Source organism: Urocampus carinirostris, chromosome 7 (genome assembly GCF_059441175.1).
Source record: "Urocampus carinirostris isolate Australia breed hairy pipefish chromosome 7, RoL_Ucar_1.0, whole genome shotgun sequence".
Taxonomy (NCBI): domain Eukaryota; kingdom Metazoa; phylum Chordata; class Actinopteri; order Syngnathiformes; family Syngnathidae; genus Urocampus; species Urocampus carinirostris.
Genome location: NC_142355.1, coordinates 43,418,436 through 43,444,321, shown reverse-complemented (window position 1 = coordinate 43,444,321; position 25,886 = coordinate 43,418,436). Strand labels below are relative to the sequence as shown.

General features: G+C 38.5%; 1 protein-coding gene and 1 long non-coding RNA gene across 5 annotated transcripts in view; one reads left to right on the top strand and one right to left on the bottom strand.

Moving 5' to 3' along the window:
- fgd4a (FYVE, RhoGEF and PH domain containing 4a) overlaps positions 1–25,886 on the bottom strand; it is a 96,426-nt gene that overhangs the window by 19,762 nt on the left and 50,778 nt on the right. For 3 of the 4 annotated variants that reach the window (XM_088341044.1, XM_088341043.1, XM_088341045.1), the window contains 9 exons: positions 21,946–22,089; positions 18,985–19,177; positions 10,388–10,808; positions 7,358–7,447; positions 7,140–7,285; positions 6,896–7,052; positions 3,049–3,187; positions 2,135–2,193; positions 1,912–2,058 (listed from right to left, as the gene is read on the bottom strand). In XM_088341044.1, coding sequence (XP_088197170.1) covers positions 1,912–2,058; positions 2,135–2,193; positions 3,049–3,187; positions 6,896–7,052; positions 7,140–7,285; positions 7,358–7,447; positions 10,388–10,808; positions 18,985–19,177; positions 21,946–22,089 — 1,496 coding nt within the window. Of the gene's footprint in view, positions 1–1,911; positions 2,059–2,134; positions 2,194–3,048; positions 3,188–6,895; positions 7,053–7,139; positions 7,286–7,357; positions 7,448–10,387; positions 10,809–15,006; positions 15,246–18,984; positions 19,178–21,945; positions 22,090–25,886 lie in introns of those variants that run through there. The other variant, XM_088341047.1, reaches the window with a different exon arrangement.
- LOC148363383 (uncharacterized) lies at positions 15,182–19,841 on the top strand. Its single transcript, XR_015850994.1, has 2 exons — positions 15,182–15,337; positions 18,804–19,841. It is a non-coding gene; the product is annotated as an uncharacterized LOC148363383 (long non-coding RNA).

Sequence of the window (25,886 nt, the reverse complement as noted above, 5' to 3'; positions counted from 1 at the left end):
ATATAACTTACTCGCTCATTACGTTTCCTCCGGGCACTCGTTTCCTCCCGCATTCCAAAACCATGTATGTCAGGTTAATTGGCCGGTCAAAATTGTCCCTAGGTGTGAATGAGCGAGTGAATCTTATGTCCCTGTGTGCCCTGCGACTGGCTGGCAACCAGTTCAGGGTGTCCCCTGCCCGCTGCTCGAGGATAGCTGGGATGGGCTCCAGCACCCCCGCAACCCTAATAAGGATAAGTGGTTCAGATAATGGATGGATGGATGGATATACATTTTAATCTTATAACTTAGTGTTTTTCAAACCTTTTAGAACCATGGTACACTTATATTTATAAAAAGTTCCGAGGCACACCATCCGTCGAAAATGTTTGAAAATGAAGTTATGTCAAATATTGCTTTGTACTACCTCATAAGCAGATAATAAGTATATAAAAAGAACATAATACGATCACATAACACCGATTTTGGCTAACCTGCATTGGCTCCCAGTTAGCCATAGATGTGACTTCAAGGTTCTCTTAGTATTGTACAAAATCATACATGGACTTGCTCCCTCTTATCTTTCAGATCTGATTTGCCCCTACGTCCCGGTCCGAAGCCTACGATCTGAGAGTGCCGGTCTTCTGGTGATCCCAAGAGCAAAGAAGTGTTCTGCTGGTTCGAGAGCGTTCTCCATCCGGGCACCGGTGCTGTGGAATGCTCTTCCCCCTGAGATCCGATCTGCGACCTCAGTGGAAATGTTTAAATCTAAACTTAAAACTCACTTCTACTCCATAGCATATGAATAACCTACTCTTCTCGTCGGCTGAAAAATAGTCTGTGTAATATAGTGTAATAATCTGTGAAGCCCTTTGAGACTCTTCGTGATTTAGGGCTATACAAATAAAAATGACTTGACTAATACTTAAAATAAAAAAGAATGATGTGCTTTGTTTTTATTTTTTACAGTGCAATCTTAAACCGCTTTGTTAAACAAATGAAGTTATTAAATGTACTGTGCTACCTCAAGAGCAGATAATTAGTACATAAAAAGTATATAAAAATCCACTGCCACCTACTGATATGGATGACTATTACAGTTTCTTGTCTGAAGATTGCAAAAATACTGAATAATGGCCTGATTTTTTGAAAAGATAAAATTGGTCAAATCCCAGCGGCACACAAGACAAGGTCTCACGGCACACAGGTTGAAAAACACTGGTATAACTGACCAATTTATCTTCCACTATTCTTGTTCATCAATCAACTAAAAAATGAATGTGAATAACAAGTAGAAAGGCCTGTAGCCATCCATGACTCCAGAATCAACCATTCTTCATTTACAATAAACTACAATCAAAAAACAGGTGCTATGGACAGCTACCATACCATTCATTAATATCTTGTTGCAGACAATACCAAAACTTGAAATAACAGCAGCAAAGCAGAAGATACGCGCACGCACACACATGTTCATGTTTCGTCTCGTAATGACGTTTAACACTTGCTGTGCGAGGTACAACGCTCCCGAGGCATAATGCACAAAACGGCACGGTCATTTTTTCCCAGTCCCAGTCATCTATCCACGCTGGCTGGAAAGAACAAGATGTTTTCGCTCGAGGAGCCGTCATGATTCATTCATTTATCGCGCGCGTGTGTTTCGTTTGCTGGGTTACAACACGGATCTTTCCTCCTCTCCTCCGCGCTGCGCAGACACAAACTCCCACACAGAGCAGAGGAAGAGCCTCTAAATATCACGGAGTACAACTGAAAATGTCTAAATTTCAGGTAAAATGAGCATTTTTAAAATGGAATCATTATTTTGCCGTGCGCTCGCGTGCCACTGCTGGCAAGGGTGTCATAGGTTGCCGACCCCTGGTTTATACAATTGTTTCTACATATGGGAGGATGCTCCTCCACCGTTGGCCTCACCAGAAAGAGGTATCGCTCCATAGCTGAGGTGTTCCTGGCTGCCAGCTTCAGGATGTGACCTTCTTTGATGAACTCATTAGAGGCGTGAACAATGTCCTCCTCCTCACCCAGCATCTCGTAAATCTCCATCAACTTCTTCAAATTTTCCTGGAAAGGAAAACTGCTTGAACGCAGCTCGGCAGCAGCTAAAAGTAAAGAGGATGTTCGAATGTGGTGTACTTACAGATTTCCTAATGGCACTGTTAGAGTGGGTTGCTGCTGTGGCGATGATTTCTAAGGACTCTGGAAAAGTCGAAGGAAACGTTTGAAATGCAATCGAAAACAACACACTAGTGACAGTAACTTTTTTAGGAGCACTCATTTTTTTTAAATTCAATGTATTTGTAAAGCGCACTTCAGGCAGTTTATTGTATAAAAACATTCAGCGTATAACGAGAAAACGTTTCTCTGTCTGACTCTCAGGACCTCTTTTGTCCTGGTTGAGATTCAGGAAGCTCTCTGAAATCAATGCCTTAATATCTAAGATGTATTTTAAAAGGGTATGAGCTGTTATTATCTATGACCTTTAAGTGTGAATGGGCTGCTAAAAACTGACATGAATTCTGTCATTCTGTCTCAACAATGCACCCGCAGCTTCGCTATGCCACACTTGTTTACAAACACCTCAATAGGTACTGGAAATGAGTTCAATTGGGAAGAAAAAAAAAATAAGATGCGTGGTCTTAGAGTCAGAATGCCAAAAAATGTGGCATTGGCAACAATCTCAAACATTTTCAAGTACTTCACCCAAAACTCAATCATTTTCCTGACCTTGATAACAAAACATTAAAATTCAAGCATTTTCAAATATTTCAAGCACTGTACAAACCCTGATATACAAAAGTATCGGACCTAAAATTGAACCTGGGGGAACTCCAAATGTAACTTCATGGGTTCTGGAGGAACATGCTTCTAAGAAATATCTGTAAGGTAGGGGCAAAACCAGTTCATAAGAGTGAGAGAGATGGCCACAAGGTTTCTGAGTCTATTTCATAAAATCTGCTGATGTACTATGTCAAAGGCAGCACTGAAATCCAGACAGCTAAAGGTAATTTCTTAACTGGTTGCTTCAAAGTAAGTATAGATTTTTTTTTTTACTTTCTGCGTCCCGTCTGTCAGAATCGTCTTGAGGAAGTTTCTTCAGGTAGTCCTTGAGGAGCATCTCGTATCGAGGGACCCTCTGCACGGGCTCCAACATGTGATGCTGGAGTGTGAGGCTGCCGCAAGCCTCCTGACTCTGCAAGTACAAAGAAAACACCTTCTTAAATCCCGCATACCCGGCCCCAGCCGCTCGGGGAATTTGGCAGCCAAAAGCGCCTTTTCTGTATTTTCTGGACTATATGTGGCGGATTATAAATTGCACCAGTCAAAAACTGCATTATCAAGATAGAAACACAAGTCGTACTGGAGAGTAAGTCGCACGTCTGGCAAAAATAAGGGAAAAAATGCGACTTATAGTCCAGAAAAATAGGGTATTTTTGGATCATGTGATCATTAAAAATAGGGACTGAAACAGGGTCAGAAAGAAATTAAGAAGGCAAGCACACATTTACTACAGGGTCGAAAGAAAAAGTGAATAAGGGCTCCATAGCATAAAATATGAGCCCTATATTTCTGGATGACAGCGCCAGGGCAACCATACTGTTGAAAATCATTCCAGATTGGCACACAGACATGATCAGCCATTTTTTGTGTTATTGGTGGTTTCCACGTTAATGGACCAAATTGCATTCGCATGTCATAGCTCCTCAAGGATTAAAGGAAACTTTAAGGAGGGAGAATTATATTGTTTTGTATGGAAAACTTCCACTGTAGTTCAATTTAGATGTAAAAATGTACGTATTCAAGTACGGTAAATCAAAACCAGATCGCGCAATAACATACCAGATATTAAATTGGCACAGCAAACACAGACATGGCTAATGATGTCTTCGGTCCAGTCTGTAATTTTAATGGCTTGCAGCCTACGGGGCTTGGAAAGACCGTTTCCTTTAAGAATTGCAAAATCAGGATTTGTGCACCCATACGCACCAAAGCTGTCCATGTTTTAGTAGATTGCCAAATTAAAAATGTAGCTCAACAAAATAAATCTCTCTCTAAATCAAACTCTTAATGCTATTCTAACTGTTAAAGGTCAACATTGTGTGATTAGCCTGTAGTGACCTGGTGATGACATAGGCTGGAAAGGGGTCTATACTGTTAAACTTCAAATTGTAGTTATTTAACCCCTTAATGTTCTGATACCCTGCCAACGGGCTGTCAGACTGTTGATAAAGGCGTAATTTCAAGATGTCACCACTCACTTAAATGTGACATGCCACACATATAGTTGGGAAGCTTTAACTCTTGTGATTCAAGACATGATGACAATATCAAAATATACTCATCACAGAAACATCACGATCAGTAAAACAAAATACCCAAAAACTGTAATGCCGAGATAGCTCACCAATTAGTCCCATGGTAGTCTGCTCATGGGATCATTATTTGCAAACATGGAGTCGTTAGAACCAGGACCGTCTAGTGAATCTGACTGTGTAAAATATTTACTCCAAACACACAAAAATGCTGAGAGATGAAGAAAAACAAACCTCAAAGCATTTAGTTTCTTGTAGCAATCCGCCTTTTAAGCCACATGGTTCCCGTTTACATAGAAACAGACTATAGATTATTTCCAATATTGCTGTTAGCTTTCAACATTTTGATTGACACCACTCTCAGGCTAATTGCAAGCTTTTTTGTGGTCCAGAGCCCGCATAAGCCTATAAGGGCCTGTATTGATAAAACGGACATCGCCTCTTTAAGCTTCAAATATCTTTAGCCATTAGTAACTGAATCAAATGATGATTGACACATTGGTTGGCTAATGAAATTCTGAAAAGATTGATAAGCAGATGTTCAGAAGGTATTCAAATTATACCCCAAAATAAACGTGTGTAGAGCCACTCGTGATTCATATTCACGCCTAATTATTACAAGCTGTGTGCACAATTGTGGTAGGGACGCGCAAAGAGAAGTCAAACATTTACAACTCTTTTAAAATGTCTAAAAATGTTTTAGGTCTGTAAACTGGTCATGTCCAAATCACCACTTTTGAAAACACCTAGACCTACCATTAAAAAAATTGTAAAATACAAGGTTTAGTTTTTCAGAATGTAATCAAATGTGCCAAATTACTATGTAAGGCTTCAAGCTATTGTATGACTTGTTTTCCTGCTAAGATGCCCATGCTACCCTTATCTGCAGGTATTTACCGTATTTTCCGCACTAAAAGGCGCACCTAAAAGTTTTAATTTTTTTCAAAAGCTGACCATGCGCCTTATAATACAGTGCGCCTTATTTATGGATCAATATTCAATTTGCAAGGTCTCGCAACTTACGCAACAGCCGCCGACTCGATTTTCCCCCGAACGTGGAGTAGTCTGCGGCGTATGCTGGGATTTATATACCGGCGTTTCATTGGCTAACCAATGTGTGAATCATTATTTGAAGCGATCGCTATTGGCTTAAGTTATTCTGAGCCTCGGATTGGCTAGAGGGCCAAAACAAACCCTGCAATTGGCCGAAAAAGATGTGTCAATCATCCGTTAAATCGATCGCTATTGGCTGAAGTTATTCGGAGCCTCGGATACGCTAGAGGGCCAAAACAAACCCTGCAATTGGCCGAAAAAGATGTGTCAATCATCCGTTACATCGATCGCTATTGGCTGAAGTTATTCGGAGCCTTGGATACGCTAGAGGGCCAAAACAAACCCTGCAATTGGCCGAAGATGACTGAATAGCAAGCTTGCTAAAGTACGCCATAAAGAAACATGTTTCATTAGTCTGTATTTTACTCTCCTGGATTTACTACACTCACGGTTGTAAGAAGACCATGATTGCGTATCATTATTGAACGTGAGAACTTAGGTGAGCTATGCGGCTTTATATTTTCCCGGTATCTTGTTTTAGAACGATCTTGATGTTGCTGTGATGAGTTGAGTGAATTAAACTCAATTCCAAGTGTTTATTGTCATATGCACAGTAAAGCTGCGAGCGAAAAAGAAAATAGAAAGTAAGGAATGGTTGGCATTTCTTGAATTCCAAGACTTTAACCTTCCGAATGATATTTGAAATGACGCATTTAAGTGACATCGTACGGACACCGCATCTGCACGTGTCTACGACACGTATTTGCTTTTTTGCAAGCTTTGGGAATGTTAAGGGGGTAATCAGTTTGACTGAATCATCTGACTGTTTTGTCGACGTTCCCATTGTAGGACCTTATAATCCGGTGCGCCTTATCTATGGAAGATATAGGACCAAAAACTATTTTTTGGTGGTGCGCCCTATAGTGCGGAAAATACGGTAATTGCAAAAAAAAAAAAAAATCAAATCGGGCAATAAGAAAAACCTATTCCTGTGTGTTCAAACTCAGATTACTCAATGTCAGTAGCATTTGCAGTGATTATTTGAAATTACCACAAAGCTTCAGTGTGTTACCTTTCAAAAGAGATCAAAACCCTCCCTTTTCTCCAAACGGTTCAAGAACAGCATTCAATTTATTTTGGGTAGGTCTCGGATTGAGATTTTAGGCGAATTTTACAGGGACGTTAAGGGGTTAATAAAAAAATACAAGTCAGTCAAGTCATTTTTATTTGTATAGCCCTAAATCACGAAGAGTCTCAAAGGGCTTCACAGATTATTACACTATATTACAAAGACCATTAATGATCCCACAACATTTTAAGTGCCTAAAATCTTTGTGCTATGATTATCGTAATTATAAACTAACCCAAGGTGGGGGGGTCAATTATCGACTCGTATCAATCAATACTACCCTGTATTTAAAATCAATAGCAATATTGCAAGTACCACCCCCTAGTGTCGAGGCCCCTGTATCCTGCCCCCGTTTTAAGGAGTCTGTTTAGAATACCTAACAGCAAAGTAAAAATATTAAAATTACCTGTATCTCCTGAATCATTGACTTGAACTGCGGAGAGCGGTCGCTCCACTGTTTCAGCAGCTCCATGGCTTTGTCGAAGTTCTTTACATACTCGGCGTACATTTTGAGAAACGGCGTAAGCTTCTGGAGGATGTCTCCAATGCGAGGTGTCGACTCCCTGCAGGGTGCAGGCCAAAAGTAGGATTCAAAAAACAGAGGACTGCTTCAAAGTGGTCCAAAACAACTTCAAAGTCACACTACACACCATTCTCCCATTCGCTTCTCTAAGTCAGGCAGCAAAAACTGACTGTGAAAAGTGGTGATGGAGGAGATGTTAGAGAAGATATTTTTCACCACATCAACAGGAAATGTTCCTTTATTTGCCTCCTCCGTCAGCTTGGCACAAAACTCCTAGTGTCGTAACACATTTGAAAAAGTTTTGTAACGCATGATGTGAGGAAAAGAGATGTGGTGCAAACTTACCTGGTCTAGCAACTTGAGCCTTGTGACGTAGGCCTTCTCTGTATGCAAGAGCTCGCTAGCGATCTTAAAGAGTTTCTGCTCATTTGTCTCCTGAAAATGAGAAGACCACATTAGCATAAGCAACTCTTTGTGCAAGTTACATAATGATATTAAAAGAGACACAAAAGTCAAATTGCAACAATATACCATTGAAAGACTCTGGCGGGCCGCCAGGGTTTACATACATATGCAAAGTTAATCAAAATAAGATAAGATATCACATTATGTAAAAGATTACAAACAACATGGTATGCTCGCTTGCAGCCTTTTTTTTTTCTTTCTCACTATTGGTTACTTTGTTGATTGCTTAACATGCGTTTTTTTTTTTGTCTCTGTAGCTGTGCTAATTTGTTTGCTAAGCAGAGGAGCTCAAGAGAGGAGAAAGGAATACAGGGCAAAAAAGAAGGAAAAGGGTGTTTAAAAAAGAAAAAAAAAAGGGACCCAAAGCAGGAAAATGATCCCAAATTTTCCTCATTTTAATTATATCAATAGCTCCAAAGCGGAGACCATTGATTATTACTCAAAATAACCTGAATCAGTTAGCGTTCTCCATCCGGGCACCGGTGTTGTGGAATGCTCTTCCCCCTGAGATCCGATCTGCAACCTCGGTGGAAATATTTAAATCTAGGCTTAAACCTCACTTCTACTCTATAGCATACGAATAACCTAAACTTCTTATATGTAATACCTTGTGAAGCCCATAGAAACTAATTGTGATTAAGGGCTATACAAATAAAAATGACTTGACTTGACTCAGAGCTTTGGCACTTGGTGTTTCTGAATGCCAAGATTCAGTTGATTAAATATATTTTACTTTTAGTTTAACACATTTTAATTTGTTTTTGCTTGTTTTTAGAGGTTTTGTGTTGTGTCAGTCGACATTGGGTAAAACTTTGATTGTAAATAAAACATTTTTTTTCTATTTAATAGGTTTTTATAGCACTAACGAATTAATATCCTTAAATCTTATTTTGTTGTATAGTTTGTTTACCAGCCACAGAACAGAAATATCCTGCATGGGGAAAAACTAATGAACACAAGCAATCAAATGACTAAAAACATCTACATAATGGCTGCAACTAACAATTATTTTAATAATCGATGAATCGGTTGATTATTTTTTTCAACTAATCGATAAATCGGATTAAAAATAAACACATTTTTTATTTGATTCTATATTCATATATTGAAGTTTTGGACAGAAAGAATGGTGTACAACACCATAGCATATGTTATAAATATAAAACAAAAAACCCCCGAATGTTTGACAATTAACAATAAACACAAATTCATACAAATGTAGGCTTTACACCTGCAAATGTGTAGGATACTCTTTTCCTACCACATTATCCAAAGATCGTATTACATTTAGACACAATGTGTAGCAAAATTTTTATCTGACAAAAAATATAAAATATGTAAACCCTCTTTAAAACTGATGTACACAAATTTGTTTTTTGGGTTAAATCTTAGAATATGATCAACTTTCCCAGTGTGCAACAAACATACAATATGCTTAAAAGGCTACCCCTTGTGTTGAGATAAACATATCATTATTATTTTTCTTTTTACTTTATTTTATTTATTTTCACATTTTATCCTCTGCATTTCTGCCGCACTTTCTGTTCCCTTCTTAATCTTGTAATGTTTGATTGTGTAATGCCAATTTTTTTTGTAATAATGGAGTGTTCAATAAAACATATTCATCCCCATAGGGAAATTCACAAAGTGAATTGATTTAAAAGAAAAAGTAATATATTTTTACAGAAATTGTCTCCAGGCACCCTCTGCTGAAACAAAGTGGCACTACAATTTTACAAATTCACAACGGGATCCAATGCACTTATTTGTATTGATTAACGTGCTTACTGGCTCATAAATTGCGCGACACAATAAATCGATGGGATAGTTAGTAAAAAACACTTTTAATAATCAATTTTATAGATTTGTGGTTGCAGCGCTAATCTACATCATGTCAAACTCATGTCCCGCAGGTCAAATGTGGCCCAACATAATTTTAACGAGACAATGCTGAAAGAAGCACAAAAAAAAAAAGGGTGTCAATGGCCTGTAGTTTTAAATAAGTTCACTGGATGTTGCCACTCCCAAAACACCCACTGCAGCTGTATTTTCTGACTTACATTAATCAACCCGAGAACACTGAGGAAACCATCCCGATGTTTTACTTCAGATAAGTCACCGACGCGGGTGTCTCTGCAGTTTTCATACACTTTAGCCCCTTTCTCTAATATATATGAAGTTTAACAGCTAAGTTCCCATATTCAAGTAAACAATTGATAAAAATATTAGAAAGCAGAAAGAATTTGAAGAAATTAAATTAATAATTTAAATTTGTGTTTGTATGCTATTTTTCAGCCTGCATGAGTTCAATACACTGTAGTGCAACCAAATTCAATTGTTGTTTTGCTTTTTTTGTTTTTATATTTACAAATGCACAGTTGATAAACACTACAAGAAATTAGGTCTTAAGGAAGGAAAAACATATTGAGGAACGCAAAACTCCTTTTAAGTGTTTTTTAAGGAATCCCCGAATCATAATTTAACTGAGTCACAGAAAACACCCCCAACCCTCCAGCTAAGGCACATTTTTTATGCCAATAATTTACTAGTCTGGCCCCCACAAGAATGGTTTTAGTACACATTTCAAAGTGTGCTGTGTTCGTGTAGCATGCACCCTTCCTCTTGGTTGCGACCCGTAGGGGGCAATGATAACTTCACAGGACAATGTTGCACTAACTAATGCCACGTGCCGGAAATCATGAGGGAAGAAGAAATGCAATGGCAAAACAAAGCCACCAAAGAGCAGTTTCAGCGTGATTTTTACGCAGACTTGTTGAGAAACAACAATTTTAAGAATTTACAAGCACTTCACATACACATTATAATTCAAGCATTTTCAAGGATGATCCCTTGGTGTTGAATCGGCATCATTCAGCAATAAATCTGGCCTAAACCGCACTTAACACGCACCTTCAGTTCCGTCCTTATCTCTTCTTTTGCATGCTCTGGTTCAGCATTTGTACAGCTCTCCTCATTGTCATGGGAACTCTCCGAACCAGTCCTGTGCGTGTGGGGGCTGGAGTCCTCGTCCCCCCTGTCTGTGCGTCCCATATCTCCATTAACCAGTTCGGAAGCGGTCACCCTCCCGTTTTCCCCATTACACGCCTTTTTTCCCTCCTCCTTGTCCGGCTCCATCTGGGCTATTACCCCGTTTTTCGTGGGTTCATGAGCATCCTGCCCTTCGGAGGAAACGCAGTCCAGTTCGACCTCTGAGTGATTTTCCTCAACCTTGGTGTCCTCCGCCAGTTTTTGGGAGCTCCAGTGCGCCGGGCTACCGTTGCTCGACCTGGTGCTCTGTTTGAACGATGAACTGTCTCTCTTTTCTGTGTAGCTGAAAGACCAGAGAGAACGAGTTGATCAGGACCAGGACAAGACAAAAAACAAAATAAGACGAACAACCCCCAAAGAGGAGGTCAGTGCAGGAGCTGTTTGAGACGGCTGGTTGATTAGGGTGGGGGAAGAGTAGGAAGAGAGCGTTTGCATGCGGGGTTTTTTACATGGCCAAATTCAAGGACTTTTTCAATTTCTCCAGTACTTTCAAAGGAAAAAATCCAGTCCCGGTCAAAAGGTTTTTTCAGTTGACTTTGATGAGTAAAATAAAGTGACTATATTTCTGCTAGCACATACTTTGTGCCATTTTTAATTGTTCCTGCCTATGATATTTTTGTGTCAATGGCCTGCTATAAACTGAAATGAATTCTGCTTCAACAATGCACGCAGCTTGGCTACGTCACACTTGCAATACAAACACAGAAAGGACTCTATAGGTGTTCGGTAATAATTGAGTTCAATACGGATGACAAAAAAAAAAGTACTGTATGTATAGAGAGCAGAAAAATAAGCACTCATTTTAATGATATTGATTGCTCCAAAGCAGTGTGCGTTCAATCGCTGATCTTTTGCTTTTTGTGTTACTTATTGTAATTTAATTTTTTTGTATGTTTATCAGATCTGTGTCTAAATTGGTTGAAACAATTGTAAATGGTTCATTTTTTTCATATTATCATTTACTTATAGCACTTAAGAGTTATTGTGATTTTGTTGTTCCATTTAAATAATGTTCAGTGTGTAAAAAGCTCAAATAGTTCTGTATTTTACACATATTTTATAGATCTGTGAATATTTTAATTTACATTTCATGTTGTTGTAGGGATCCCCAGCAAAAAATATGAAATTACTACGTAGTTTGGTGCAAAATGTTTTATTATTATTGATAGTATTAAATCATTTAAAAAAATGTGTGTGTGTGTATATATATATCTATATATATATATATATCTGAAGAGCCGTGAGCAAAGCCCAAAAAGCTGGTTTTCTAGATAGAGCCGTCCACTTGGGTGAGACTAGTCGGGGGCGGTGACACTTCACATGACAATGCTATCATTTTTGTTGTAGACCTGTGAATATTTTAATGTGTTTTTCAGGGATCTTCTGCAAAATGTATTAGATTTGCTGATTACTAAATAATTTGTTTCATAATGTTTTATCATTATTGACAAAAAAAATCACTGATAAAAAAATTAAGGAGCTGTTTGGGAGCGTATAAAGCCTCTTCTCAGTGAGCTGAGCCAAAAAATAGAGCCATCTTCTTGGGTGCGACAAGAAGGGGGGAGTGACACTTCACATGGCAACCCCATAATTACAAGCCACCAGAGTAGGCTTTTCGTCATCATTTTCACTTTTTTAAAAACATCGTGGTCTACTGTCAGACTGCCAAGAGACAGGGCAATGGCAATAATTTTAAGCATTTGAGCACTTTGAAAACACTTAAAATTCAAGCATTTTCAAGGATTTCAAGCACCCGTTTAAACCCTGTAAAATACAACTTGCAATGCAGGCATGGCCTCATGCAGCCCTAGAGCCGCTTGCACACAAAATCAGATCTTTATTAATTTTGTTGATTTTATTGAGGGTGCCTTGGCATCAACTGTAGCTGAGAACACTCCCAGAGGCCTAATATACAACTGTGTAAACTTCCACAAAAATCTATTTAGCCGTTTTGGACCCTATATGCCACACACAAACACGTACAAGAACCTACACAAAAACACGAACAGGAATCTACATGGACAAGAACCTACACGAACCCGCACAGACACGAACACGAACCCGTACCCGCACAGACACGAACACGAACCCGTACCCGCACAAACACGAATCCGCATGCACGCGCACGAACCCGCATGAACGCACTCACACACTCCTGAATATCACTTACATATCATGAAGGCGGGTTATGACAAAAATTAAACATTAGTGCAGGGACTGAACAACAAATAAAAGGATGGATATACAAAAATAAGTGATTTTATCAAGAAGTAAATAATTACACCTAAATACCTGAAAAATCATCAGAGGCATTATTTACGACTAAATTAGTTAAGAAAGATATAAATGACTGAAATAGTGAAATGGTTATAGTTGAAAACTTAAAATTATGACTAAACTGTAGTATATTATATATATATATATATATATATATAAGTACATTGACACATTTAAATACTTCAGCATTTACAAAAATGATAGTACATTTAAGAATGAGTTCAAGTGAGCAGACTCATCTGCAATTAGATTTCTTTATTTTATAATAATCCTGTCATCTTTTAACATTATATAGTACCATTTAAAGCTTTGTAAGTGAATATTTAGGAAACAATGTATAATATGTGTTATTTCAATTATTAGATTGCATTATTAAAGAATGTTCTGTAGCCATGTTTTAGATGTGCCAATTAAGATAATTACAGTATGTATTTAGATTAAAAAAAATGATAATGACATGTGCTTAAGTCATAAAAGGTTCATACAAGAAGCTTAACAAACAATACAGTAACATTCAAGTATTATAGTAGTTCTTTTTCGGCGCAGTCTCAGTTGCTGTGCATGTCCGGCAAAAAAAGGAAGTGTGTATAAATAGAGGAAGAACAACACTGGTGCAACAGCTCTTATCCATTCTTGTGTTTAAAAATCTAATATCACCACACTTACCTCTCAGAATATTCCACTTTCCACAAATAATTTCTGTGTACTGTGTTTCAGCGCAGATCGAGAACCATGAGAAAGTTTTGACAGCTATTGCGACCCTCGATTGGTCGCACGGGCAAGCCGCTAAATTCCGCATGAACCAGATTAGGACATTAGAAGGCTAATTCCGTGTACGAAAGCAGTGGGCTGCTCTCTCCCATTGCAGCGCATCTAGGGAGCTAATCCCAGCAGAGAGAGAGAAAAGAAAAATCACATAGAATTAAAAGTTCAGCATTTTATCCCTCGTGGAATGTGATTTCTTTTGTGACACAATGCTTATCAGTGTGCATTATTCGGACGTGATTTTAAAAGTCTGATAACACAACTATTTATGATACTTCCAACCACTCAATGTTTGGTGGTATCAGCCCTATCCATACATATACAATTTTTTTCCCCTCATCCCTAGGGGGAGTACAAGTCCTATAAGTGCCTATAAAGAAAACTAAATTATCTGCATATACATATACATACAAATTCTAGGTGAATATTTCCATCCATCCATTATCTGCACTGCTCATCCTCAGTAGGGTCGCGGGGGTGCTGGAGCCCATCCCAGGTATCTTCGGGCAGTGGGCAGGGGACACCCTGAACTGGTTGCCAGCCAGTCGCAGGGCTAAAAGAAAACTAAATGATCTACATATACATACAAATTCTAGGTGAATATTTCATAAGGCCTAAATCACGGTCCACGGATCCCTTGACCGCATGGGTCATTGGAGCACCAATAACAACGCAACTCTGGACAGCTTTCTCCCCTGTTTCTCCTGGTCTGTTATTGGGTCATGGCAAAGTTGGCACCAGTCCATTCCTTAGGGTCTAATTTGTGCATTAAACAAGTCAAAAGTTAGTGATGTTTTTTAACACATGCAAAGTTTTTTAAATATGGTATTTCCCCTCAAAACCTCACTAGTCAGTTGTTTACCAGCAAAATTATCATTTGGGCTTTGGCGCCACCAGGGGGTGTAGTGGTGTGAACACTCAACAAAAAAAATCGACTTTGAATATAATTGACTCTACGTCACTAAAGAGAAAAATGCCAAAATCCCAAGAAATGCATTGTAATACACCATGTTTGTGTAATGTCAAAGATTATGATTTGGATTTGAAGTCTATATGTCCAAATAATGTACAAAGCATGTTCTGTGTGTAGTATGTGGTTGGCTCAATAATGCAATTAGGTATTGTATACATTTTTAAAATATACATGTTCCCATAAGCCAGGGGAATTTTAATCCCCCTAGAGTTTACTTTTTAATGTTTTCTCTTTAATTGAAAATATGAAATGGCTGAAAATGTACATCATCTATACCTGCACGTCACAAGGGTTGAACAGTGACTACGCAAAACTCCAGCCACAATCAGTTTAAGAATGAGAGCGACGAGCTCTTTGTGAGCCCATAAAAACCTTCAAAAAAAGAGTTAGGAATATTTCCAAAAGTGACAATCATGATTGTGATGAAATGGCCAATGAGAGCGGTGCCGCTGAACGATGCGCCTACCTCTTGGTGTTGGTTCTCATGTCCCAAAATCGACTTCCCTCCCACAACTGAATGAGGAGGCGGGTGTGTCCTCGTCTTCTTAAATCAGCTTTCATCCCTTCGACCTGCAAACGTATGCTAATCCCTTTCTCTGCTTCTCCTTGGCTCAACTCTTATCGTCAGTGAGGCAGTCGGAGCGCTTCGAATGTGGCCGGCTTCTGCTTTTCGTCCTTGAAATCGACGCGATCGGAAGTGTTGAGAAAGGCTACGTTTTTAATTTTGTGAAGTCCCTCCTTGTGGTCATAGTTGCAACAGAAAGTTCGAAATGCCTTATTAGATCGACCAGTAATGTGTAAGTATTCCATGAACTGAGCATTTTCTTTCTGTGTGCCAGAAAAAGATAAATTGTTGTACAAATTTTTATTTGACTAATTTTTATTTAACTAAATCTCTTTTTTAACGATATTTCAAACAACTTTGAGCACTGATTAATTGCATTTAAGAATACCATGTTTCTTTGTGTATAACGTGCATTTACCCACCGTTTTAGTGCAATGATTAATCATTTGGAAAAATATCATAGACCACATTTGCAAAACATTGGTAACAACGGTTGTTTATATCATATATCCCCCTTCTCCCAAAAAAAATGAAGCACTCGTTACCATCTACAGCCCAGCAAGTAGCAGCCAGAAGTGGGTAGATTAGACAAAAAATAATATTCAAGTAAGAGTACTGTAGCTTCAGAATAATATAACTCAAGCAGAAGTAAAAAGTAGTTATCCAAATAATTACTTGAGTAAAAGTAAAAAAGTACTTGGTGAAATAACTACTCAATCGCTGAGTATATGTAACAACGTCTTATTTATAGTTTATTTTTAAACAACTAGTTAATCAGATCATGAAATAATTAAAATCAACAGCAAATTACATTTCATTTAATAATATATTAAAATTAATTAAATTCAAATACTTTAAAAAACAATAAAATTATAATATAGATAAAATAAATAAATTAAGCACAGATAGCTCATTTAAAGAAAATGACCTTATTTAAAAAGTTTTGCAGGGAGAACAACAAGCTACCCCAGGGTTTGGCACCCCAAAATGTTGAAAGAGCATAGAAGATCATTCTTTGTAACCATGCACACAGAACGAAATGTCGATACACCTGACCCATACAGTTAAACTGTAGAGAGCCGGTGCAGCTACAGCCAAACAGACCGCAGCCATTTTATACCGAACTACTGTGTTGGGAGCCATTAGGTGACCAAACCCCCCAATTCCAACCCTTAATGCCGAGCAATGAGTACTAATGCTGTAAGTATGACTCGGCCGAGGCTTGAACCAGCAACTTCTCAGTCTCGGAGCGGGCGCCCTACCATCTAGGCTACCGAGCTGGTAAATATGTCCTAGCAGAGGATGGTTGGACCATATTGGACCAGAAAAGATTTGTCAGGGGCCACCAAAAATTCACCCACCCGATGGTTTGCTTTAAAAGAGCCACTTGCTTCGTATGTGACCCTGCCCCTTTAAAAGGTGCTGGGATGGGGCCGCACAGTGGCTCTCACTGGTGAGAAAAAAAGCAAGCGATAGACTGAGTAATTCCTGTACTTATGTCAGGGATCAGAATTTTCCGCGGATCCGCGGATTTCCACTGTTTTTGAACCCCAAAGGTCATTCCCGTAAATCGTCTAAATTCTATGAGAAAATATTTTGGGGGGGTGAGGTATGATACGTGACTGTTTCATCACCCCAAGTTAGCATTTAGACCATTGGTCGATAGGTTCGCTGATAACCAATCAGCGGAGCTTTTGTTCAGAGCATTGGCTTTCTCAAACATGGCGCTCCTTCCAGTCTTTTCAAACGGTGAAATGAGTAAATATGAAAATACTAAGAAAAGAAGACGAGGCTTTTGTCTCCGAGATTGATAAAGGAATCAAGAATAAATTTAAGTGGTCATGGCTGGAGAAGACTGTCACAGTAAACGTTAAAATCGGCGCAAAGATCGAGGAAGTTACAGAAACTTTGAGCCAGTTCATCGCAAAGTGTGATGTTCCAGGGAAAGCAAAGTGTCTATACTGTGTCGATCTGATCAATTATGGTACGCGAGGTTGTGTGGCACTGATCGATCATGCTAAAATGAACAAGCACAAAGCAAAAATAGCTTGCCGGTGATCAAATTATGCACTCGGATCCGCATTTAAAATCGGCAGTGAAACTAACAGTAACACCACCGGTTCAACATTATTGGCCGTTTCAAATCCTTCCACTTCAAATACTAGCAGAAGTCAACCACTGGTTCCCCTGTGTGACAGAAAATCCCAATCTGAGGTATTTATAAATCTATTTATTTATGAAATGATTTTATCTTTTGTGTTTATACAATATTTAGAACAGGATAAACAAAATTTAAAATTTGTTATAAACATGATTAAAATAAATTATTTTGTATCATCATGATCATGTTCAATATTACAAACGCTTTTAATGTCAATATATTATTATTTTTTTAATTTATATATATATATATATATATATAATACATGGTTTCTGTTTTGTTGGATTTAATTCATTCTAGTGCAATTTTTACATAGCAAATAAGATAAATGCTGTTGACTTCAGGGGGGCTTTGCCCCCCTGAGCCCCCCACCGGGCTCCGCCCTGGCTATTTCAGCTGAAAATGAAAATCTCCATTCTGATCCCTGTTATGTGGAGGGGATTTGAGTTACTCAGTAACAGCTTCAATGTAGCATAATGTACCGAATAAAGAGTACAGTTTCTTTACAAATCTACTCAAGTAAAAAGTATTGTGTATTCAAAAAATGCTCCCATAAGAACAAAATGTCCCTAAAACTTCCTCAAGTAAATGTAATGGAGTAAATGTAAGTCCTCACTACCCTCCTCTGGTAGCAGCTATTATTGAAACCTTGACTTAAAACATGCTGTGAACCGCCCATTCTATTTCAACCCTCATACCTTAACCGGTTAAGCCCTTTCTGAATATCTGGTAGTTGAACGCTCCACAATTAACATGAACTGACATAATGGACTGGAGAGAGAATCCCCCCATACAAAACAAGAACAAAACATTTTTTTTTCTGAATGAAATTAACAGCTTCACTGACTTTGGAACACTGAATCTCAACATCGCAAAACACCAATATAGTAGACTCCTGAGATACACAGTCGCTAGCTCACAAATTTTTGAGTTATAATGTGGAATATGATTTTTTGGGGACCCTCGTTACGCCGTTTTCCCCTTTCCACACTAAATCAACAACAAATCCTTTTGCGTGCCCAAAAATGTACACAATTTAAATTTAGCATAGTTCATCTGAGTCACGTGTCTCATACTCTAAGATGCCCGTCTGCTAATGGTCAACATTCATACAAGAAGCTGGTCAGTGGCTTTATGAAGATGCCAATATGCGATGCTCTCTCCCACAATGCTCTATTTCTGTTGCTTTGTTCAGTTCAGAATGCTGTGTTACGATCTTGAATTTGTTTAGGTATGGGTCCCAAGACTTGCGTGGGTTCAGAAACTCACCCCCAAAAACAATTTTCTGTGTTGCTGACTATAAATTTGTTGAGCATTAATAGGGGTAAAATTGTTTTGTGTTTTATCTTTTTTTTGTAGATTTATAAATGTTTTGAATACATTTTCCGTGTTAAACGTGTTAATATAAAATTGTAAAATGTATTCTTTGTTCTTTTTTTATTTCTCTTTTTCCTTTTGTTATTGTAGTTTTTCTATTTTTTCTTTTTTATATTTTTGTCTTTTTTTTTAACATATTAAATTCTTCCATTATAAACAGAACTTCCTTGCGTTTTTGAGGATTACGAGAAGTTAGAAGCAAGATGCAGGAGCAGAAGCAAAACAAATGAATCAGTGCAAGGTTAGACCATTTGTTTGGAATCGTCAGGGGCACAACATGGACTCGAAGTCTATGCCTGCTGATCCCACACAGCAGAAGAGAGGAAAATACTCCTTCCTACCTGTTCTCCTCAAATCGGCTGATGAGGTCTGACACTTTGGAGTGTTTGACTCTGACTCTCTCCCGGTATGTGGCCCCCCTTCCTCCTGCACCTCCTCCCTCCATCCCTGGTCTAAATTGAGGTTTCTGGTTGTGAGCCAGCGGGGATGAGAGCTCCGTCACCGGGCTCTGAAGGTGTGTTGGCTTGGGTGGCACTATGGACACAACGGCAAGATAAACAATGCGAAGTTTGACCTAGAAGCTGTCCGGCGGTGACCCGCTGCAAAGCATTTTTAGGCCAAGGAGGGGCAGCATGGGTTACGTGACGATAGACTGGACTTGGGAAAACCAGCCAAAAAAACATGTCTGCTCTGTTAGCATTGATACTTCCAGCATGTGTTGCATGTCTTATCTCTGACTAATTGTTAAATAAGGGGAGTAAAAGAGGAACAGAATTTAAACTTCACTGGTCTGATAATAACTTTACGCTTTTCAGGACCTGCCTCTCTCTAGCTGTGTTTCACTGCTCTACACTGAATGATAAGGGTCGCCACACTGCAACCCGTGGGCCATATCCGGCCACAAAATTATTTAATCCAGTGCTCCGAAAATTCGAGACATCCTACAAATGCCCAGTGGTATAGGCACGTACAACGCTGATGGCATCTGTGCCTTTGAGAGCGGTTAGTACTCAGGATTTTCGATTTTTATTAAGTCTTATTTGACTCTTTCACTGCTTCAAAATACTGTTTTGTGACGCAGCTTTTAAGCCTGTGTTAAATTTTTAGCATTGTGTTTGTTGACTACAGTAATCACGGAGTGTATGTATGCATGCCAACCCAAATTTTATATTATCAATAAAAGTTCTGTTTGCTACAATTCTGAGATTCAGTGTTGCTGGTTTTACTTGATTATAAAGAATACCAAATTGCTGCTGTCAGGTCAGTTCAAGGTAGGATGTCGCAAGAGGGTAGGACAATTTGGCAGGACACCGGCCCGCAAGAGGATGCGGAGACAAGCATAAGAAAAAAATGAGCCGCTTCTAATCAATGACCTTCACTTATAAAACAGGTTTCACTGAATACCACTAAAGCTGTATACAGACTACAATTTATCAAACGCAAAACATTTGCAAAACCCCCATCCCAATGTTATTTTATTTAAAATTGAAGTATTTGCTACAAAATACTTCTGAAGTGGCACTATTGCATTTAATAATAATAATAATAATAATAATTTCCTTGTATTGTCATTCTGTGTAACAATGTACACAGAACGAAATGTCGATTGCACCTGACCCGTTGTAGCGAGCCGATGCAGCCGCAGCCAACAGAGGGCGCCGCCGACCACTTTTTAAGTCTTAGGAATGACTAATGCAAACAATGCTGTTTTTAATGAGGATTATCATATTTAAAGCTTAAAAAAATTGAGATATTACTTTGCTACATCTCATAAAGTTTTTATTTGAAACAGAATATATTTGTATATTTTAAGTGTTTCAAAACCAATCAGATGAAATGATCCTTTTATAACCAAAAATATGACGAAACACAACTTGTGCAGGTAAGAGCAAATGAGAAAATATGGATTTGCTTATGTTATCCATTTTCCTCATGTATTACTGATGTATCGAATATAAAATTCTATCGGTATATACAATAAATTGAATACTTCAATCAGCCAAGTTTTTTTCCTCCAGCCCAGCATCTGGGCAAATTTTTTCAACCCATTGAGGCCTGCGACTCTAATTTGCTTACCTCTGCTGCAAAATGTGACTAAAAGTGTGGACTACGATCAGTGTTCCCTCTAAGCTGCGCACGTGCGCAATTGCGCACTGCTCGCACATTCTCAGCGCACAAATTCTAGCCAGCGCACAAAAATGAGGGCTCAAAATTAGTAATTAGGAAGCGACTCAAGTCAAAGTTACAGTGCATAAGGGTAAAAATACACGGGTTCCCCTGACCTTGTGTCCTAAATGCGGTATTTTGAAGTCGAGTCGAAGGAGAACGAAGTTAAGTAAAGTTAGTAGAGTTTGTCGGGGAACCGGCTTCTTCGGCTCGGCTCACTAAAAGGAACTGGCTCTTTCTCGTCCTAAACGGCTCTTCGGGTTGTTATTACTTCTTTAATCCCAACATGTCCAAATATTATGTAAAATTATGCACAAAATGACTTAAAGGAAGGGGGGAATAGAACAAAAAATAAAAAAAAATACCAAAATGAAAACGTAGTGAAAAGCTGAGAAAAAAAGAAACAAAAGGAAGAGAAAAAAGAAGGAAACATTTAGAAAAAAGCCAGAAAAAAAAGAAAAGAAAGAAATGTAGGGAAAAAAGTAAATAGAAGACAAAAGAAAAAAGTAACAAAAAATAAACACAATAAGATTTTTTAAAGGAATTAAAAAAAAAAAGTAGAAAAAAAAACACGGAAAAAAGAAGAGTAAGTTTGTGTTGCATTCAAATAATTTCCAATTATATCAAATGTACTTCCACTAAAAAATGTGATTAAGTACAGTTCTGTATCTTACAACCGACTAAATAAGCCCCCCAAAATGTTAATATTATGCGACAAAATATATCAGGAAATAAAAAGAAATGGATATCTTGTGAAAGAATATTAAGAACAAACGACGTTTGTAGGCCGTACAACCTTTGCAATAGTACATGAGTCAATTCATTTAAAAGAGAAAAATAATTTTGCATTGCCGGAAACTCAGCAAAATGTAACTTGATGTTGTGGACATGTTTGATAATTAATTATCTTGCCACACTTGGGATTATGGTTGCTCACTGTTGTTTCAAGCGCTGCTCACCGACTTTGTGAACGCTCAGGCCCGTGGAAAATTAGAGGGAACATTGTCTATGATGGAATATGGTGAAAATATAATGAGGGATGATATGAAACAGGTTAATGCCAAAATGAGGAAAACAATTATTTCATAAATGCAATGGTGTTGTTTCCGATTTTCTATTGAAATCGGGAGTCATACCGGGAGGTTTGCACTGTGACAGCGGCCTTCTTTCGGAACTTCTTCCATTGACGCCGTCCTGGATCTTCTGGCTGCTTCCGCTGCTCACTCGGTTCAGACACTCTTGCACGCTGGAGGATCTGTGTGGTGATGTACTTTCCACAGCTGAAGGACACAAGTACAATAGAAGCACACCCCTTAAAAAAGAAGGCTCAATAGAAACAAATTAACTGTCTTGATTGTCATTGATGACAGAAAAAAAGCCATAATGGGGAGCGTTTTGTGTCAGGCAGCACGGCAGCAGGTAGGAAAAGCAGACCGAGAGCAATCAACATAGCCCAGAAGATCATTAGTTGCTCTCTGCCCTCTAGAGGATATTTCTGGCTTGCAATACTGCAGCAGAGAAGTCAACTTTATGAAGGACTTTTCTTACCCTGGCTACCACCTCTTTGAACTGTTGCCCACTGGTCCCTTTAAACAAGGGCAGACAGGCTCTTCTTCTTCTTCCCTAGTGCCTGGAAACTACCTTAAGTTGTAAGTGAAATTTTCTTTTGTAGTAATAGTGGGATGAAAATAGTGCATCGAAGCAATTAAATGTAGAGCAATAATATTTAGCAGCAACAAAATTTCAAAAAAAGTTGATAAGGTATGACTACACATCTTTCTATACAATAACCACTTTTTTATTTAATACAACTTGCATGATGTGTATTTTTTACAGGCTTACGCACTTGTTTAGGGTGGTGATGGCCCTCGGGAAGAAACTGTCTATGAGCTTGTTAGTACTTGTTTTAACATACTAGTTGCACAAACCCCAGGGCAAAGAGGTGATAACTGGAGAGTTCTTTACGTCTCATCTTTTAGTATATAACATTTGCCATTGCAGTTTGGAGAATATGAACTGGCGTTAATTAAGCAGCCTTCACAAAAGGAAATGACATTGGCCAGGAATGTTTTATAATATATCGTTGCAAAGACTGCAGACTGTATTCATACTTTTGCCCATATCGTTTACATTTTATCAAACACTTCTTTCGATACAGGACATAGGGATTTTGAGAGCAATTCAAATTGCAGCCATCAGCTGACCTTGTGTGGTTCCCTCTAGGCAGCTGGGCCCAGCTGGTGCACCACAGTTTATTTAACTAGAGACAGAGCGCCACTGTTAACGGTAGCCTTGATCTAATACCGCACTTTCTTTTATGCACACTTACATACTCTACAGACACTCACATTAATTTGTAAGATGCTCTCCTACATGTGTTTGGAAATTGATTTTCCATGGACGTTGGTCACATAAATATCATGTTGAATTGCCACACACGCTCGATAGAGTATAGGACAGGATGCTCGCCTTGCTTTGCTTGTACAAATAAATACAGCATGCTAGATTATTCTTAGGAAGGGAATCTTGAAGCATGAAAACGTACAAACCATATAATGTAAACAAACTATAATTATATAATAAGTCCTTCATCCCAGATTTTGTCTGTCTGGAAGCAAGGAACATAGCTTCCATCTGAATAAAATCAGTTGAAGGGGTTGCTTTACATGGTTCAAGAAGGTGATTATCTATTTAAATATCCATATACCGTGGTTTGGACTCGAGTTTAATTAACTTAAATTTCAACCAACTCTGAAGAATGCTTCAGGGCTTGTTAGTTAGCGACCTGCAGCCCCAATGCGGCCTTTATTTACCTTTGGTTCAGCAGTTCTCACAATTACATTATATTCAATGGACACAGGAATCGGGTGGTATGGCGGCTGGGTGGTTTCAGCCACTGCAGCCTCCCCGTGTGGAGTTTGCATGTTCTCCTCATGCCTGCGTGTGTTTTCGCCAGTTTCCTCCCACATTCCCAAAACATGAATGAATGAACATGTGAGTTGTTTGTCTCTGTGTGACCGGTGACTGGCTGGCAACCATATTATGGTGTCCCCTGCCCACTGCCCGAAGATAGCTGGGATGAGTTCCAGCACCCCCGCAACCCTAGTGAGAATAATGGATGGATAGATACAGAAATCCTCTGGCGTCGCAATATTTCGGACATTCCCGAAATATGCAACAGTTTTTGAAGATTAGCTGCCAATATTTGAAGCCACATGTTGAAGGTCCAGAACGAAATGTTACATTGACACGACAACTTTTTGATTTTACCTTTAAAATATTCAGGGGGTAAAAATTATTCTTACAAACATGTTTTAGATTATGTTAAACCAAATGAAAAGTTAATGCCTAAAACTGATAAGTGATTTGAAATATTTTATTAGCCACCGTTTACCAGGGGGCCGAGCATGTCTGGTCCTGGAAACTGTGGCCCGACTTTTTTTGAAAATAAAAAGCCGTGCTTTATTCAGTGCATTGTGTGTGCATCTTAAAAAATACACTCAGGTAAACAATTAATTTATTCTTATTGTTATATAGGTCAATGTCCGTACCTAATGTTATTTTTCTCATATTTAAGTTTTTATTGCTAATTGGAAGGTATTTTAAGGTGTTTTTTTAATTGAATTGAATCGTTCCAATAAAATAAGAGAAATCAATTTTATGCCATTTTCTAGTTGGAATTTTGCAATGTTGGGATGTTTCTTTGTTGGGGTATTCTGTGCATCAAACTACTAGTCGTATCAGTGACTTTAAGAGAAAATGTGGTTTAGAACATCAGTTTATTTTAAAAACTTTATAAATGAACTCCACAGCATCAACTAAATACAAGATTTCACATTAGACATCCTGTCGAAGTAGTGGGTTGCATGCTGACACTCAGTACTGATAACTGTATTCATCAGAGCAGTTATATTTTGTGCACCCTTATCTCTAAATCTATGTCTGTAGTAGAGTGAAAAACACAAAACCCACAGAATCATATAGTCGGTGACTATTTTTACAGGCCGACTGTAATTAAAGACAACAACAAATGCCTGTGTCTGAGTGGAAGCAGATATATAGTGTCTAAGACATCCCCATTCTAAAAAAAGGGGATTGATCATTTCCAAGGAGTAGACAGTCTCAGGAATTTGTTGCCCCTCTTGCCTCCCACGACTCCATTAGGGGATCGTGAGAAATCTACCAGAAGAGAAGCATGTTTTCTTTCATTTTTTTAATGCAGAATGCCTTATAAAGCAATGAGCCACTTACTCTGAAGCATGGCAGGCACCGAGTGTGCCCTAACCCCAGTTTTTTTTTTTTAAGTATCTATTATACAACACACTAGCATGCTCTGCAGCTGTAAGCACATTTCAGGTTGGCAAATAGAAATACATTCAAGTTTAAAATACCAGAACAAACTTCAGCTCAATAAAATACTGTTAAGTTTCCAAATTCAAGATTTTTTGCATTAAAATAACTTTGTCTTCAAAAGCAGGGGGCACAATAAATTAGTTCCTGCCACAGGCAGCGCCACCCTGCCTGCACAAACACTTTGATCCAGCTCCTTGGTTCCTCTGTGGCACTGCAGGAATGAGCCTTGCTGTCTGGATCTGAGTATTGTTAACTTGAGAAAGGAAAAAGAATCAAACAGAAAAACAGTGTACATTCTAAATGAGTGGTACTTTACTGTGGGGGAAAAATTACTTTTATGAAACTTATGATGAAACCTGGATTAACTACGTCATACATAGTGTCTTTCTTGGCCCGTTCTTTTTTTTTTTTAAAACGCAAACTGGGTTTTTACTCTGTGCCAGGTTTGCTTAAGGCTAATATTGCACACAGAAGGCTTACAACATTAGTAAAGACGTCACCCATCTTTAAAAAGTTGAGTTCATTCTCTTACAGAGACAAACTATTTCGGCAAAACTAGTTTTGTCTGACTCATCTACGCCTCAGCTAGGTGCATTCATAGTATAAGGATGTCTTCACTTCAATGCAGTCAAGTCAGTCACCTGAGAGTTTTGCTTGCTACACATTTTTTTGCGTTTCCACTACAGTTTTCAGTTCCGTTTCCCGTTATAACAATAAATGTTAG